The 19,532-nt window shown below is 41.6% G+C and overlaps 1 protein-coding gene across 1 annotated transcript; it reads left to right on the plus strand.

Moving 5' to 3' along the window:
• Positions 1–13,440: 13,440 nt before the first annotated feature.
• Positions 13,441–19,330, plus strand: irx2a (iroquois homeobox 2a). The gene is made up of 3 exons (XM_008293886.1): positions 13,441–13,910; positions 15,179–15,584; positions 16,314–19,330. Exons 1-3 carry the CDS (start codon positions 13,671–13,673, stop codon positions 17,195–17,197), a joined length of 1,530 nt encoding a protein of 509 aa, XP_008292108.1. The 5' UTR covers positions 13,441–13,670; the 3' UTR covers positions 17,198–19,330.
• The last annotated feature ends 202 nt before the right edge of the window (positions 19,331–19,532 follow it).

The following is a 19,532-nucleotide window of genomic DNA, read 5'->3' on the forward strand; positions in this document are numbered from 1 at the left end:
CTCCTCCTCCCTTCTCCTCGAGGGAGGAAAATGGATTTCTATTTCTGGTGGCTTGATATCGCTGATCATGGTTCATAGCCCCCTTTCAGGGCCCGGAGTTAACATCGCAGGCCGATGTCAGGATGCGAACACTGATCAGAGCCAGGGAGATGGGTCCTGATGGCCTTCCAATCTGCCAAAGCTGTGATGGCTGCTTTGCTGATACCATCACAGTAAATTCTATCACTGTCACTCTCTGTTTCTATCCAGAAGCACTCAGACTATGTGTTGGCACATCTTAGTGTGTGCATTTGTGTGTATGTGCCTTTTTTCAGCTGTCCATGACTGACAAGTTATCTGATGGCATTGTGCTCTGTGTTATGTACTGTAGCTTAACCTCAACAATGCCGTTCGCGGAAAAACTTGAGGTGCAGGGATCGCAGGTGTAATGACTAACAAGAATATGAGCAATGCTATTTTTTTAGTGGATGGTGTAGAAGCTGTGGTAATATTGCAAATTGGCACACAAATTACAATAATATCTTTGTAGTATATATAATATATTTGGTCGTATTCGGCCGATGTTAGAATCCCTCAGAGTCGGACATTTCAACAGATTTTCATTTTGCAGAAGAAAAACAAGGAATTTTTTTTGCCTTAAAACCTTCAATAGCTCAATTTACATCTTGTAAACAGCACGCAGGTCGATGCGTGTAACACAGATCAACCCCCAACTTACAATTCTTTATCTTTTTTTATTTATTTTTTTCATGCGAATAGAACGCCAACCTCCGAATCCTTTCGCTGTATTGATAGTTATGCTGAGTGATAATTCCTGACAATAAATAAATAAAATGTTCCTCCTACTCTTCTGTGTCTGTATAGCCCCCAGCATATTCCTGGGGCCTCAGTCTAAGAAGGGAAATATATAAACAAGAAAAGATCTGAAGAGACTTAGCCAGGGGCACTGCCTGCACACACACACATAAACTACAGCATCGCACATGCACACATAGACACACACACGGACAACATATGCAGTCACTATTCCAGTCTCCCCTCTGCACAAACATATGCACACAGCGGAGCATGATTGGTCAGCTAAACTGTTTTAAGTCGTCCTGCGTTGTGTTTTCTCACTTCAGACTAAAGCCATTGACTCATGAAGGCTCAAGACATCCTTTCATATTCTTCTCCCAACTTCTGCCAAACTATTGTAGTTTTGTTAACAGCTCAGCCAGACTTTTAACCAGGCCAATCAATTATAAATACAAGATGGGAGGTGTGTCCTTGTGTGTATTTGGTGTCAGGGTACAACTGAGCTTGAGAGTGCGGCGGCGGCAGGCTTTGTTTTTTTTTTGATAAAGGTTGCTTCTTTGCTTTCATGTCTTTTCTTTCCTTGCAGATTTCTATTAAAGCTGCAGAAGATCAATATGCAAACAAACGTACAATATACACACCAGTCTATCAACGTGCAAAGTCTCTGATAGTTGTCGTGTTCTTTTGCCTCTTGAGGATCCAACAACACCTGCTGTACAACGCACGGGTGTGTCACAACTTGCTTTCTTGTTTGATTAATCGGAAAACAGGTTATCTGATTAACATCCTGTTTGTATCAGCTTTTGTTTTGAGCCAAGTCAAATAGTGACAAACTTCCTTTTCTGTGATGCCCTCGCAAGGGAGTAAACAGAGTTTCATCTGTCTTCTGAAGTACAAAAGTGCGTCTAAATCATATTCGATCCTAGAACTACATCCGCGTTTTAAAGCGCAACATATGTTTAAATATTAAACCTGTGTACGCTGGTCCCAGTGGACAAACATAAACTTATAGTGACATATTCATGGGATTTTCTTATTCTTCTAAAGTGGCGGCGGTGCGTTTATGTTCCATATAGGAGCAGCAAGGGATGAAAACAGATACCGTGTCTTCATTGAGGACTAATGTTTTGGATATGTAGTAGATGGTTGGACTAAAATCTTGTCATGTTTGGTCCAGCAATGAAAGAGCAGTGTCCAGTGTTGCCAGTGCAGAAAATAGATTCTCCTCGAGCTTGTCCTTGTTAGTATATTCACTATGCATGGCCTTCACAGTGGACCTTCAGTATAATTCACCATAAAAACAGATAAACATCATGTCCCTTCTGTTGGTGCAGCAAGCCGTTCCATACAGTGCATTACATCTCCAGTGGCAGGCAGTTTCCCTCATCCTCCGTACCATTAGGGCCATCAATGTTGACAGGATCAATACCTGTGTTTTGGCCCCAGTGCCCCTGCCAGAGATAGCATGTCACTGCTGACAGACAAATATCAGCGCTTGGCCCTGTGACGGAGGGGAAATCACAGTACTTTTCCGTTAAGATCATCCAACATGGTATTGATTTGCCCTGTGCTAATCATACATCAGAGCTGAATAAATGGCTCAGAGGCAAACGCTCCATTGTTCACGATTGGGAGATGTAATAAAAAAGAGAGACATTCCTTTTATTGCTTGTAACTCGGGGCTAGTCACATAATCGTGCCTTGATGGGAAAAGACCTGGTTAGATTGAAGTCTGTCAAAGTGGAGGTTTTTTTTGGTACTTTTTAGTGATGATCCCATAAACTGAGGTAGGTTCTGATTGCAAGTGTGTGTGTGTGTGTGTGTGTGTTTGGTTATTGTGGTGGTGGTAAAATATCATCTATTTTACCGCTGTTTTGCTTACAAGATACACATTTTGAGGGTTAAAATAGCACCACAAATAATCCTTAGAGTATGACATAAAAATCAAGGCTGCTTTTCATTTCCATCTTTTGGTAATTGTGATCAGACTCCATGGTACCATCACATGACAATGAACCTTTAGGCCCTTATTACTTTGTCACCTATTCGAATCTTCACTAAAACATTCACAAATGTGGTGAAGATATAAAATACTTTGTCATCCCACACTCCCTGATTCAATCCAGCCAATTCCTTGCAAAGTTTGTCAGTTTGGCATCAATTATTTCTCATATGTGATGCAAGCAGTTACATCTTGAAGACGGTTATCAAAAATTCTCTATCCAAACTTCATAAGAGCCACTGGCATAGCATAGCTCTCCATTTTAAAAAGACACAGATTTGAACACAAAACTTACCATTTCTTTGTATTTTATTACTCATTGAGCTCAAACAAACTAATTCACCATTGAGCAAAATCAAAACAGGAAAGGAAAACAAATATTTCAAATCCATATTTACTTTTCAGTAAAAATCCGTCAAACACTTCAAGCTATTTCCAAAAACAATAATACCAATAAATCCATCCAAGGAATAATGGCTTTGAGTGCGGCTGAGCGTTCTGAAAGCTATACGGTATGTTAAAGGTTAGAAATAAATCTGTTGCTACGGGGAGATGGCGCAATAATTATTTGAGAAGCAGCTTTTCTTGATCTCCTGTTTCCTTCCATCTTTTCTGACTACCCTGTTATCTGCTCTATTTCATCAAAAACCACACTGATAACAGACTGGAGAACTCAATTGACCTTGACTGAGTGCAGCAGAGTAGACACTTGTAAAACTGAAGAAAAAAAAAAAAGGGCAAAGGAAATGCGTCTGACTGTCTGTCTGCCCGTCCGTCTGGTTTGACAAATGCCACAATTTGTCGTGACTGTAACAACAGAGCAGTAGGTGTGTTGAAATTAACGCTGGCGTGGGGTCATGTGAGGTGAGACGCTGAAAATGCTTTATTGTGAATTCGTTTTGCTTTTTTTTTTTTTTTGATAATGCAGTAGTATTCTTTAGTTCGAGCATGCACGTCTTTTGTCACATGGAACCTAACATGCCATAGAAGAGATGGAACACAAAGCCGACCTTGTAGGTTCTCATGAGATTGTATTAAGTTTCTCACAGTCCAAACAAACACTAGTCAGGTGACATAAAGCAGAAAAACAATATATGCTTGTTTCTGTATTTCATTATCCTCTGTCCTTCCACAAGTGTCAGGGATAGAGCCACCCTCATGTAATGTAATGTATGGATATTACTTGTATATATTCAGAAGATAAAGAGAGACATCTTCACAACTATAATTTAATCTTTATAAAGATTCGGACCTCCAACATTTATTTATTTTTTTATTCTATTATTCATATTGTTGGCTTAAAGATGACAAAATAATTTATTCACGTGATACCACTCTCGTATGTTTTACGTCCTCTCATAATTTATGTGCATTGTTTTATTTAAGCATCCTCTGATATTCTTCCTTTCTAAGAAACATGTTTTTAAAGAGCAGAATAAAAAATGTCAGGCGTAACATCTGTATGATATACGGATACAGGAACTCTCTTAAAGGTCAAAATAACATCCCAGATTTCCACCTGATAGGTTAAAGCCTTTTCACTATGATTTCAACATATATTAGCAAAGTTGTGGTATGCTGGACAAAAATAAGACGATATATATAAAGGATGTGTTTCGTTTACGGCAGCCTGTTCAACCAGCTTCCGGAGCGACTGACTGCTTTTTAAACAAACAGGCAGAGATGACCCTGACAGAAGCTGGCAGCTTTCAATAGTGGAGAAGTGCCAAATGTTTGGGGGGAAAAAAGAAAAAAAAAAATCACGAACCTTTAGCCTGCCACACACAATTATGATTCTCCTCAAAAGAAAACAAAAACTGCTGACCGGTAAATTATTCATATTCACGCTATGAATAAATAAAATAAACAGGCCCCGCTCTCAGTCTACAAATCTAGGAAGTATTTGCCCATTTAATCATCAAATTTTAACAGAAGCTGCAACACATTGCATAAGCACTCAGGACTCCTGGGACAGTTGCAAACTTGACCAACTGCCAATAAGTGGTTGTGCCTAATTTTCAAGTGCCATTTGCCTGCTATCTCATTCCTTTGCTTCATATCAAGGCCCACAGTGTAAAGCCTGTCTTTCTCCCCTCGTCCCTCGATAATTAACTTGGCTTTGTTGTGTACAGCACACACGCACATCCATTTCTAATTAGCAATAGACAGCATCTAGCAGTACGACGCGCAATGTTTTATAACAGTGTAGTTTTTTTTCTTTCTTTCTCTCTTTCTTTTTTTAACCTATACCTGACGCAGATAAGTCGATGGTGTGAGTAAATCACTGCTAAATGAATTTAACTCCACACATGCCTTGCAGCACGGTTCCTAATGGCTCCCTTCCCTACATGTAAATGACCTCCTGTCCTGGATCTTTGATTGCAGATCAATGGCTGTTTGCTTTATTTCAACATTCAGCACTGGTGAACCACAACGCCACAGGGGCAAATGTTGAACAGAGAATTTACAGGTTTGCTATCGAGCACTTTGAAACAATAAAGCTGCTAGTGAGCTATTAAACAAACGAGAGAATAAAGTGGCTGCTGCGGACTGAGATTAACATGATAGATACAATGTCGAAGGGTGTAATTATTCTTTACTGACACAAACGTTTAGCCCCCAGAGCGGAACAGTGTTTACCACAAATACTGCCACCACGCTTGACCTAATCATGGGCTGAGATTTACCTGACTGCATTTGAAATGTGTTACAGCTGATTTCTGTGTCGGGAGCTTGCTATTTTCTAACAATCCGCTCATTGTGTGTCCTCACAGAGGGCTTCTTTTAATTTCCAGAATAACACTCGTCCTGTTAGTGCTGTTGATCAAATGAAAATGGCGTTGTAAATTATTATAAAACAAAGCAACGCGCATGAAAGATGACATTTAATGGATAAAATGTGCATTTATACCCATATCGTCAGCGGCGTTTAGCTGGTTTTGTTGTCAAGCAGCTTCTTGTGGCTTTGTTTGTTCACATTACAAACAGGAGCTGTCAAAGTCGCAATACCCTTTTCTCATTGAGTGTTTTCCTGTGTCTTCTGCGTTCGTTTGTCATATAACACACAGCGGCTTGTGATTCTTTTCAGCAGCTTCTCATCTTCACATAAGGCAGGAATTAGTCCACATTAAACCAGCTGCATTCAGATACAATACTAAACTGTTTTGGCACCAGTGTGAAGAGTATCATCTCTAACATAAGAATAACATGAAATAACTCTGAAGAAACTTAGAAGGAAGGAATATGCACGCAAACAATAAGACAGTTGTACATTTGTTGTTGGACTGTGGTTAGACAGACTTGTTCTGTGTGATTGTTGCTGCACTGAGAGCTACTGATCACCAGAATTAAATTATGTGCGTGTGAACATAATTGATTGACAAGATTGATTCTAATTTTGACTTCCAGAAGCGGTTGCTCAGACAGTTTGAGTTTCTCTTTGCGTTGGATGGTGAGGACAGGTGACGCTGAAGACATTTCTGTTGAATTACAGTTCCACAAACCTAAGTTTAATGTTCTGCTTCAGTTCAGAAATAATCACAGGAATCACACAGCACGTAATCATACCTAATGTAGGCTGGTTGTGTATAATTGCATGGTGAGGGACTCCACAAGCGTATACATCAACGAGCAACCAGACCAGCTGGGACAATAGAGGACAGACTTAGCCATTACTGCCAACTCCTGACTGTAGAAATATGGCAATCTCTATATTGTTCTGCCAATGTATTAAAGCCACGAGCTGCATTCCAGGTCTTGATTATGTGTGTACATGTACCGCTGTGCATGCGTGCGAGTGTATGTTGCACATATTGCGCGGCTGGCACTTGAGCGTGCATGTTGCAGTTTGTGTGCGTGCGCAGGTGAGTGTGCGCGCCCCCCCAGCGTGTGTGCGTGTTCACGTTTGTGTGTGTGTGCGCTAGCTGGCATGTCAGCTGATGTCCCCAGTAATCCAGCAGTGGGCCTGTTGTGGATTAGTAGCAGGCTCCAGGGGATGGGAATCCCATTCCCGTTTACAGCTCTCCCTGGCAGGAAGAAAGGCAAGGATGCCTTCTCTCTACTGCCTTCACACCGGTTGGAGCCTGGAGGTGTGTGCGTATGTGTGTGTGTGTGTGTGTGTGTTGCTGGGATAACGTGTGTATGTGGATGTCAAACGCTGTTGAGTGTGTATTGTGTGTACGACGTCTAACATTTAATGTTTTCCCCCAGTCTTCCCATCTTTCAGAAATGCAATACACTATTCCGTGAAAGCAGCGAGTCATAATAGTTTTGTGGTTAATATTATGTCATCTTGTGACATGCGTCGCTGATAAACCGCTGAGAAAGAGTTTTTATAGTATAGAGTTTTCATTTATATATGACATAGCTCATATGCATTTCAGTCACTAATTAATGTTGTTGTAATATATTAGATGTTATATTATCCTTTTCCCCCTCCCAATCATTAGTTTGTTGTGCTGTTGGCATCAAAGCAGAGCGGTACAAGTGGACATATACATACTTTGGCCCCCCTCCATTCTTCTTTTCCTGCAAAAAAAAAAAAAATGTCAGATTCCTTTGTGAAAAAAATACATGCTCTTTCCATGGGGGAGGAAAAACTGTGTTGTATCAGTTTGGCCTTGTCTAAGAGATACTCTTGTAGAACCATGTTGTAGATCTGCGCTGGCATTTCGATCACATCTTGTGCAGACACACACACACACACACAATACATGGCAACAACATGAAATTTCATCACGATAGGATTTGTTTTGAAGTCATCCGAACACCATCCAGCACAAGAGCTGACCTCTTGAACCTTGAGATACAACCTTACCTTCTCCCCAGTGACAATTTAAATGCCACCTTTCTTCCACCCAGAGAAAAAAAGAGAGAGAGAAAAAAAAAGCAAAACATTTTTTTTTGTGTGTGTGGCTGGGACTTGCAACTTGATAGCACAACAAAAGAGCTGTGGTGGCAAGTCCCCACGCAGACATTATATGTCAGCATCACCGTCATACTGTTAGCTGTCCCAACTGTACAAAGCCATCCTCATTCAGGGCACCTAACCAAGGTCAGCCTGGATTAGCCGTTAGTAACCCTATCAGGTCCAGCACAATGATTACAAAGCCCAGTGACACTGGCTGTCAGCAGACTCTTTCTAGGCAACCCTATCTGTCCGACCCTTGGCTACAGAGCCACCAGAGAGGGTTAGTCCATTTCAAATTGTTCCCTCTTTGTGTCTCCCTTTATTTCCCCCGTTTGATTTTCGGCGACTCATTTCGTTCATCAATCAGCCTGTCTGGATGTGTGTGTGTTTGAAACCAATGCTGCACATAATTCCTATAATTTGTGGATTTTTTTCTTCTTCTTCCCCTTCCACATAGCCCATTCTTTGTGTTTGTTACTTCTGAAGCCAGCAGCCATCCCACCTAAATCCCTCCACCCTGCAGATGAATGAGCCCTGTAGCTTCATGCCGTACACCGCGCGATTTGTTCTCCAAAGAACATTTTGTAACATTGTAACAGTAAGCAGACTTGTACACCTAATAGTCTGGGTGTCATCATCTTTTAACTTCTCCGTGTCGCATTTTATACTCCGAATCGGTGAGACAATAATTTGTCAAAAAAAAATAACAAAACTGTACGTTTGTAGTTTGCAAGGCAGCACTTGAGAGAGACGTTTTCCACCATGAATTAGGGAGCGGGCGCATCGTTCTCCTTGTCTTACCAATTCAGACAACATGTCAGGAAAAAAAGCAAAATAAAGGCTTGTGTTTTGCTACAAGTGTAGTTGTTGTTTCCCCGCTTTTTTTTCTCTTTTTCTCCAAGAGGAATTACTCTTCAAGCCCATCGTTCTCACTTTCCTCCCTGAGAACTGTTTTCCCAACATCCATGTCAGTTAGCGGCATGTTAAACAAATCAAACCTAAAGAAAGAGCTGTCGAGTGATTTTTTTTCTTCTTCTTTTTTTTTTTAAGTATACAAACAAGAACAACAGCAACAACAACAGTGCTAGCAGCATAATGTATTTGAAGCAACGTGGCAACCGATGTTCTCCACTTCAGCACATCAGAGGCATCCCTGCTTCAGTCACCCTAAAGGTACCCGTTTACAAAGTGATAGGGCTTAGGGTTTTTAACTCGGGGCGAGGGGCTGATTTCAAACCCCCTCTGCTGCCAAGCACATGGACGGCTGCTGATTAGAAGAGGGTTGGCAGCAGTGGGCAGATGCCAGGCGGGGAGAGAGATGACGGCCTGTCGCCAGTCTGCCACCCAGCCCCTCACCCCCCTCACCCCTTCAGTTACTGACCCCTCCCCCGATGTGCAAAAAAAACAAACAAAAAAAATAAAAAATCAGGAGACCAAAGACATTTCTGTGACAAACCAAAAGAAGAGGAGGGGATGAACTGTAGCAGTGCATCAAAATCCGATGTAGTGATAGACGCACAAAATCGTGTACTGAAACATTTTGTCGTTTATTTAGAAAAAAAAAACTGATCTCAAGAGTTTTGTGGAAATGTTTTGATCACATGAAGCTAAAGTCTGTTCAGCTAACTAAGTTGCACAATGAAAGATCACAATGCATTTTTTTTTTTTCCTCCTTCGCTGCACACGCCCACGCACAAACACGAGCACACAAACTCACATGAGCTGTACTTTGCAAGTTTGGGATGCTGAGCATTCCTTCACCAGCCCACAGAGGATAAAAAAAAAAAAAAAACATTTGGAGCTCTTTGGGTGATTTTTTTTTTTTCAATATCCAGGAGAGTAAATGTGTTTAGAGCATAATGTTCTCAACTGATGCAAGATTAGATGAGCAATAATCACTACAACACCTCTCTGGATGTAAAATCACTAAGAGACAGACCACAAGACACAAACTGCTCTTCAAGGAGGACATACAGTTCTAGTAAAGTCACAAAAATGTGGAAGCAGTAGTGACTCTGAGCAGCCAGGCTCAGGCTTTAATCATTCTGCTATATTCCAGACCGTATTGATTTCACAGCAGCTTAATATCACTAGTCCATTTCTCTGCTAGTCATGCACCCGCTGCTATGCATAGTCAGAGGAACAGGCAGACACAAACATGTTTCCACGTTTACCCAACACCAACCAGCATCTCCTCCACATGCACACAGGTAGCGAACATAAACCCTCAATACTTCCTTTCAGTGAAGAATATAAAACGCTTCACAGCAGCTTCACTCCAGAGGTTCAAGAGTGTTTGAGAAATCACAAATCAATACTTATTTAATCTGTGTAATAAACAAATGTCGTGACATGGAGGCTTTATCTTTTAGCTGTCCAGGTTAAAAGGGTGTTTTTCTGCTAGCAACCATCAGCAAATACAATGCAGGCAACTCCGCCAGTCAGTGATAAATTAAGTTGTGAAAAGAAATAAGTAATTGATAACAGTTTCTTTCTTTTGCAAAAAAAACTACATCTGGTGAGCAATTACAACTGATTTTAATCTTTTAAACAGTCATATTATGACAACAGCATTTTGTTTTGTCCTGTGTCTGCTGTTTTTTGTTGTTTTTTTTTTATTAAAAGCTAATTAAATCAGAAAACTAACATCTGCAAATGGATTTTTCTTTGTACTTTTCATTATCTTTTGATTGTTAATAAGTTGAGTATAAACATCTCAAGATCACCACCAAAACTGTCAATGCCTCAAACTGAAAACAAAACAAAACATCCATTTCTTACACAGCTAATTTACATCAGTCTAAATTGGTGATAAGCTCACATAGGAAAAGTCTACATCTTTCTCCACTCTGCCTCCGTCTGACCTGATGCTTTCCTGTCTCCCTGCATCTGCCAGCTTTACTGCCTCTGTACCATCTATACTGTCTTCCTCTGTCTGCCTCGTCTCTCTGTCTGTCTGTCAATCTCTTCACTTCCATCTCCTATATCTCCATCAGGCTGGGACTAAAATATCTTTGGAGTCTGTCTGAAACTGAGACCTGGAATGCACCACTGTGGAGTTTAACGCACACAAAGTTATTCACTTAAAACAGGCCGACAGGTGCGCTCTCACCATGGCGATATGCAGATGTTCAGAATTTACATGCACGTGCATATAATCTCACTATTATACGTGCTTTACACATGTAGACCCTCACAGACCATGAATGCATACACACAATCACCGGCACAGGTACTGATAGCTAGCCAGTGGCCTGTGTGCAGAGGAGACAGTGCCCCCTGGTGTGGGCCTAATAGTACTCCCAGTCAGCCATATCTTGACCCAATCTATTTTCAGAGTGCTCATTTACTCTTCTGGGTTTGATTAGTCCTGCCTGAAAGAGAGAAACCACCTACATGTCCCTAAAAATTCCAAGAAATTCTCTGAAAAACAGAAATAACTGAGGGTACAATAAACACTCAGCATCTATAAAAAAGATGTGAAACTTTCTGAGGTGAAAAACAATGAAGAATTTGTGACAAGGGTAAATATTTAGTCATGAAGTCATGCATATTGAGGGTTATTTGGCAATACTATTTTAGGTATTAACCTGGCAATTACTTTACTGATGTGTAATTCACTGTCCATTTCCAGAATGTGACAAACAGCTATAATTCAAAGTGGGCAAAGTTCCAAAAATAAAAATGCACTTTAATTGCATTTGGAAAAACAAAAACAAAACAGCAAGTGGATTTTCTTTATTGTAACTACCATTAGCCAGCCTATCATACGATAAGCATACACTTTGAGTGATATGATTGTAAAGTAGACCTGTGTGTTTAGAAGCATATTAATATGGAATCAAAATATAGGCAAGATTTTTAAAGCTTTGTAAACACATATTTATACATTTATATTTGCTTTTTTGAGCTATGCAATGTGTCAGTAATGATTTTATTCACAAAATAGCTTTTGCTGTAATAAACTTCATCAACAGACTTTTAAATATATGCTTTTTCGTGGCCTTTTATTTGAGGCTGGTGCTCATTGTTTAGATTTTTTCTTCAAAAAAAAAAAGAAGAACACTACAATTCTTGGCAATGTGCCTCCAATTACACTGTACTTGTTACCTCATATATTACAATGTGATAGCAATATATGCTACCAGACTTCATGTAATAGTCACCATCTTGTCATGTCTGCTTTCAACATAATCTAAATTGTAAAATTTCACACTCTAATGCTTGTTATTTAGGTGTATAAATAAATTAGTCCTTCCTGCTAACAGGCAGCAGGCTGTGTTGCTCTTATTTGAATTGTGCTGCTGCTGTTTACAGCCCTGCCAGACCACATTGCAGTGCAGGAACAAGCACCTGATGGATGAATACATTCATTTGGATGAATACTGATGAGGAAGACTGCGAGGCCACATTTCTTTCCAATAGTTGCCACCTTGACAGCCCGTTCCAAAAACTGGTGTCACACTTTCAGGTCCCCCCCACCCCAACCACCCACCCCCACCACCCCCAAGCTGTGTTGTATCTCTTCTCTCCAACAGAGGTCATAATGTCTGTAATCACAATAATAAAGGACAAGGCTGTGCCCTGGTTTGCATACAGACGCGTCCGGAGAGCGCGCACGCAGGCACACAACTGCGCAGACAGGTGAGTGCCCATACACACTGGTCAAGTGTGAACAAAACCTGTCACAGCTCACAGTCAAATAGCTGGGTGCTGGTTAGGCTTGATGTCTGTGTAGAGGAGAGTCTGCCCCCCTCCCCCCTCTCAGAAAGCGACAATTACGCACCACCAACAGCTTTATTACTGCTGATGAATGAAATTGTAATAATAAGGGATGAGCGTGTTTGAGATGCGCTAAGTGGTGGAACTTAAGGAGCAGGATACGCCTCCCGCAGGCCGGAGCGCGCACTGCCAGAGGAGCCGCGCACACTTCACCAAGTGCCCACATACATTCACGGGATGTGTCGGCGTGTGATAGACTGACGGAATAACCAGCTGCAAGTGGAGAGCACTGGCCATTTTATACACTCTCTCCACCCTCTGTTGCGGCGCAAGTTTTGATCAGACAGACGCCGTGTTGCTTAAGCTGCTCTTAAAATGAAAGAACCGGACAGAACAAAAACAAATAAAAAAAAAACAAAAAAAACGATTGAGTGAAACAGGTGAACTCCTTTATTTTCCCCTTTACTACTCTTTCACTTAATATCAGTCTGTTTATGGCACATACTGTAAAACATGTCCACCTTAACAAATCAATTATTGCGCAATCTGGATTTTTATCCATAAATGAAACCATGGCAATAAAAAGATAATTCCACATCTGATCTGTGAAGTGAATTTTCGAGAAACAAAATGATAAATAATCCAGGTATCGCTTTTGGACCTGGCAACTATCACATCACGTCCAATCCATGGCTTTTCCTGCTTTAATTAAGGTAAAATAAGTTTTAAAAACCCCAAACCAAACCACGCGTCTCTTCTCAAGAGGAAGCCACTTTTTTCTTTTTTCTTTTTGCAGTGTGGAGTCTTGGTTTTGTTCCGAGGCTCCATTTCTATCAGGCAGAAAGGGGGCGGGGATGGGATATTCAGATGAGCCGGAGTGACAGCTCCAGTTTCCCCCAATGCTCTGTGTGTCTGAAACTCCACTGGCTCCTTCCCTCCTAACTCCTCACTTCATAGTGCTGCGTACTAAAAACATCGGACGCTAGGGGATCAAGACGCATGCCACATTGCCTCTATGTGGGCACTTTAACAGATCTTTCGGGGGTTTTTTTCACAGTAAGGGGGCTGTGGAGGGAGGCCTCTTTTTTTTTTTTTTTTTTTTTAATTTTCACTGTCTGATGACTGTTTGCACGGCTGATTATTGAGCTGATTGTTGATTATTTTGGCCGCTGTTGTCCGACGCCCTGTGCGTTCTTTCCTCCCTTTTTTGGAATCGGCGACCTATCGCGGGGCTCACCAATGTCCTATCCTCAGGGTTACCTCTATCAGCCCCCAGGCTCTCTGGCTCTTTATTCGTGTCCGGCTTACGGGGCATCGGCTCTGGCTGCCCCGCGGAATGAAGACTTGGCGAGGTCGTCCTCTGGCTCAGCCTTCAGCCCTTACCCTGGCTCGGCTGCCTTCTCCGCCTCGGCCGGCGCAGGCTTCTCCAGTCCACTGTCATACTCCGCGGATCCAACTGCGGGATTCCCATCCTACATGGTAAAATAAATATACATCCCATGTGTGTGTTTCTGCATGAAAACGTCTCTGTGTGGCCGTTTGAACGTCTGCAGCCACAGACACAGTGCGCGATTAAATCGCTTTGCACTGTTTTTGTTGTGTTGTTTTTAAGTGCTTGCGGAACTTTTTCATTAATTCCTGCATCTACTGGCCTCCTCGAAGGGCTCCTTACTATTAAATCATTGACTCCGTTGGCTTAAATGGGATTTTTTTAAAAGCATGAGCTGCAGATTGTTCTGGCTTGACCACCGCTTAACACTCGCTGCGCAGCTAATTGCGTAAAACTGAGCGCTGAAGATTTCTATTAGAACATTTAGCTTCTAAGCGGTGAATTTTATGTATCATATGAAATTAATAGAACATAAGCTGTAAGTCTTTCTTCTCCGTGCCGTCATTAAAACCACCAGGGGATGGATGGAGTCGCAGACTTTATTCTCACTTGAATAAACTGAATTTTAAACATGAAAAGCATGACTCGCGATGCTAATGTCACAGGGCACTTCAAGCGTTTTAGGGAAAGGTGCATATCAAGTGATTTGCTAATGGGATTTGTAATGCTGCAAAGAGGAGATATGTTAACACACTGAGGCTGCCACAACAAAACAAAAACCATCACAAAAATAAAAATAAAAATAAAAGCAGCCACTGAAAGAAAATGAGCGAGTTAATGGGTGATTATAGAAAATTAAAATTTCCTTTTTGTTATCTCAACTGCTACATTAACAGGTGCTGTGTTATTAGTTAATCCGATAAAGATCTTAACCATTAGTTAACCATTAGTTGGTGGCTTTCTGCGGCCTGCTTTTACGCACCGTGTGTTTACCATCCCTACTTACAATTAGTGTTTTGTTTTTTTTAAACCGTGACAAATGATCGACGCTAAAAGTATATGAAATATTAATGCTGTGTTTGTTTTTAACTGTGCAATGCAGGCCATTAATCATGCCCAGGATGTTTAAATTACATTTTATATATTTTACTCCCCCCAAAAAAGAGGATTAAATCTTTTCATTTCAACCATCTTCCAGTCATTTTTCACTTGTTCCAAAACTGCACTGCAGAATTAAACTTTAAAATAATAATAATTTAAAGCAATTATGGTGTTGTTTTAATGTATTTTCATTTGTGGAGTTGTTTTCTTATTTTGAATGCACTTTCAAAAAGCTGGAATCCTAACTCAGCAGAAGAAAACACATGACAGAGTCGTGACTTTTATTTATTTTATATTTTTTACAACTTTCCTCCAGTCCTCTCCATATGACGCGCACACGACGGGCATGGCCGGGGCATTAAGTTACCACCCGTACGGTAGTCCGGGGTACCCCTACCAGCTCAACGACCCGGCTTACCGCAAAAATGCCACCAGGGACGCCACGGCCACGCTCAAGGCCTGGCTGCAGGAGCACAGGAAGAACCCGTACCCGACCAAGGGAGAGAAGATCATGCTGGCCATCATCACCAAAATGACCCTGACGCAGGTCTCCACATGGTTCGCCAACGCCAGGAGGAGGCTCAAGAAGGAGAACAAGATGACATGGGCGCCCAGGAATAAGAGCGAGGACGAGGACGATGAGGACGGGGACGGGGAGAGGAAGGAGGTGGAGCGCTCCGAAAAAACCCTGGATAACAGCGAGGCTTCAGCGGAGGATGAAGGTGGGATATAATCTGGTGACCGGGCCACTGATCAATTTAACAAGTCAGGGGAGGATGGAGGTGGGGGGGAGGGACGGTGGATAGATGCTCCTTTTTAAAAAAATATTATTTACTGCTGAAGTTATTTAGTGCAATGAGAGTTTAAATGAAAATATCAAGACGATTGAATAATTAAACTGTGACACTAATTCCCAAATCAAATCATAGGATTGGACTGTATTTTTTTTCTTGCCTTTTATGCAAGAGATCCGGTTTAATGCACTGTACTGTTGATTGATATAAATTTTTAATGAAAACGTGGTTCCAAGACTCAACACTGCACTAAATGACCTGTTAGGAGGGGCATTTTTATTTTCTTGAACATGATTAATGGCAGGTCAGTGGCAGAACACAGCACTCACCACGAGAGGCCTCAATAAAACCAGACTATTAATGTTATTCCCATGATGACATTTTGCTATGATTATGTAAAAGCATAATTATTGTCGTATAGAAATAGGCTTTTAATTGTAGCCTACGTTTTAAAATGAGAAAAAATAATCTCACTTATTCAAAACTGGTTTGTTGTAAAGCCTCACTGTTTGATTTGAATATGCACAAATGAGTTTCAGACAATTTATTAGACTTTTAATTGCTACAAGCATTTAAAGTGTTTTCTTCTTCTGTATGATTTTTCTGTAACTGCACATTTTTCACCTTCTTTCTCATTTTGTCTCCCCTCACTCTCAGGTATCAGCTTGCACGTGGACACCCTGACGGACCACTCCTGCTCGGCGGAGTCAGACGGGGAGAAGGTCAGCTGCGTGGGCGAGCTGGGCTCCGACCAGGCCGGAGACAAATGCGACGAGGACGCCGAGGACCAGGACCGCGAGCAGCGGGCTCAGCTGTCGCCCAAACCCGTCACGTCGTCGCCTCTCACGGGAGTAGAAGCCCCGGTCCTCAGCCACCACCATCACCACCACCACCACCAACACCTCCATCACCTGCACCACCTCCACAGCCAGCGCGAGGATTTGGCCCGGAGCCTCGGCAACAATATGAGCACCAACAAATCGCCCTCATGCCTGGACAGCAGGCCTCAGAACCCTGCGGTCAAACCCAAACTGTGGTCGCTGGCGGAGATTGCTACCTCGGACCAAAAGCAGCAACATCAGCAACTGGGGCAGCCCGGGCAACCGAATTGCCCCTCCTCCTCCTCCTCCTCCTCCTCCAGCGGTGGGCTCCTCACTCCCCCAACGCCTTCCACAACCTCCCCGGCTGCCAGCTCCCCCTCCCTCTACCCGGCCCCCTCCATCCTTGGAAGACCTATTTATTACACGTCTCCCTTTTATAGCAATTACACAAACTATGGCAACTTCAGCCCCCTGCAGGGTCAAGGGATCCTGCGCTACACTAATTCATCCGGAGTGAGTCTGGCTGCAGCCGCCGCCGCCGCCGCTGCTGCTGCTGCAAACGAGGGTCTGAGCTCCTCTCACCAGGCTCTGGAGGCCAGCACAAACCCCAAACACAGGCCAGACTCTCCGCTCGTTAAAAATAACCCAAACCAGATTGTTGTTGTCGAGCAACAGCAGCATTTCAGACCTGCAAATTTAGAATCAAAGAAAGGTACGTAATGACGCGGTGCGTAAAAGTGTTCAAAACATGATGGTGATAGCTTCTGAGAGAGAGAAAAAAAAACGTATTTAATCTAGTGTTGAATCTTGGAATTGTATTTTAATTTAAAACACTGGAAAGGGGGAGGAAATCGCTCCATGGTGGAAGTAAAATGAGTTCACTTGTTTCCACTGCAAATCAACTGGTTTTCTTTGTGTCACTTCCATGTGTCACTGTGGTGACCCCATGGGAGCCAAGTGACTAAATGAAGCCTTTATTCTCTTTGCCTAAGAAACAAGTGACTTTATCTGACACTGTTGACAGATTTTCACTCGTTTAAAGAGAAATACGATTTTAGGACTGAATATGAGACTAAATGACTTCATAAGGTGGACATTTTTTTACAGCACCGTCTGAGCAAATGAACGCGCACTATGGCCTATAATTCGTTTTCACTGCAGTGGTTTTCATAACTTTCTGGAGGGGGGTCAGTTTTTAATTGTCCATTTTTTAAAAACTATATGCATTTTCTTTTTCTTTTTTTTGTCTTTCTGGATCTCGTGGGATCATTCAGAATCAGGCGACGGGATTTTAATTTGCAACAAGTTTGCCTTAGAAAGCAGCGAGGATGTAAGACGACGAGCCAACTGCAAACAAACGAGCACATGTACAGATAGACGTTAAAATAAGAATATGAAGGGCAGGCCTCAGATCTGCCTGCACACACACACACACACACACACACATACACACACACACACACACACAGTGGCAGCCTGTGAATCCAATAAGCAGAGAAATGTTGCCATAGCTTTGAGCAGGAATCCAATTTTTACTGTTTCCTCTGCGTGTGTGTGTGAGAGAGTGTGTGTATGTGTGTGGGTGTGTGTGTGTGTGAGTGCCCCCCCCCCCTTCACCAGACCTTATCTTCTCCCAGCTTCGGATAATTATAATTACACAGGGTCAGCCAAAAGCAAACAAATTAGTGAGTTTGCTCTGTGCAGTCATCGCGCAACTTCACATCCTCAAATGTCACTTCTAGGTGGTTGGTGTGGTTACTGTCCTTGCGCACGTTTGAAGCTTTCCCTCCCTGCCGCCGGAGAGCCTTTTTTTTTTTTTCTTTAGCAGCAGTGGGGATTTTTAATAAGCACTTGCAGCACAGCTTTTTTTTTTTTTTTTTTTGGTTAGAGCCAGCCTTGACAACCTTTGTGTTTTCTGGGGTTGTGGATGGAATTGACCATTTGTGATCCTTTTTACTTTTTATTTATTTTTTAAAATTTTTATTTCCATGGTCTGCAGGTAGGTGTCACAATTGCTTTGATTATAAAAGGAGAAAGGACACCACCTTTTTAGCCTCACGTTTTAACCCCCCCCTCACAACCTTTCTTTTTTTTTTTCACTCCCAAACTGGATCTAGTGCCACCATGTAGTCGGGAATGAACGCTGCTACCGCTTTCCTCAGACTGAGACGGTCTCCACAGCACACGTCTGTCACATTATTATTATTATTATTATGACTGTATCGTTTCAGCTGACTTTTTTTTTTCCTTTGATGCATTATGGATCATCATTTTTTTTTCTTCCATGTGCTGGTTTGAAACAAATCTCCCATTATATGTGATTTTACATGTTATTTCTCAGGTTCCTCTAGTTTGCTTATTTGCCACGGTATATTATTTCAGTATATATTTACGTGTGGAAAACAAACAACATTTTTCTTTTTTTTGGCCTGATAAACCATTTGTAAACGGAGGTGTCTTTGGGACGTAAAGTGGACCGAACTGAAGAGAACTTGAGGACTTCAAAGTGGAATAGCCTACATTTGATATTTATTTTTTTAAATGATGGCGACACGATGCCTATAATTTATGCAAGTTGTATTGCAAAAAAAAATGGGAAACTGACATCGTCTGCTTGTTTTGTAAATATATATACATATATATAAATATATATATTATGGACGGTTTTTATTTGAGACGCATTTGGGGGGGAACAAAAAAAAAAGCTACACAATCTTGTTATCAGGAGTACTTTTACTAATTTATATCTTTGAATGTAAATAAAAATCAAAACGCGCTGGTAAAGATATACTGGCGGGGGTATTATATCCATTATTCAAATGAGAAAATATTAAACTGTTTTCCCAACTATTACATAAATCTTGGGGAGTCATTCTTTTATTCATGACAAATTTGTATTTAACACTCAGGCGTTTTTCTTTTTTTTAATTCTCTCTGCTCATTGTGCTTTTATTTTGTCAGTCAAACGCAGATGGGAAATGCTTGATGAATCTCACGTTTCATAAACATTATGAGTTTTCACAGATTGCACAATCCATTCTTTCTAAATGGACAA

This window comes from Stegastes partitus, unplaced genomic scaffold (genome assembly GCF_000690725.1).
Source record: "Stegastes partitus isolate 25-593 unplaced genomic scaffold, Stegastes_partitus-1.0.2 Scaffold919, whole genome shotgun sequence".
Classification (NCBI taxonomy): Eukaryota; Metazoa; Chordata; class Actinopteri; family Pomacentridae; genus Stegastes; species Stegastes partitus.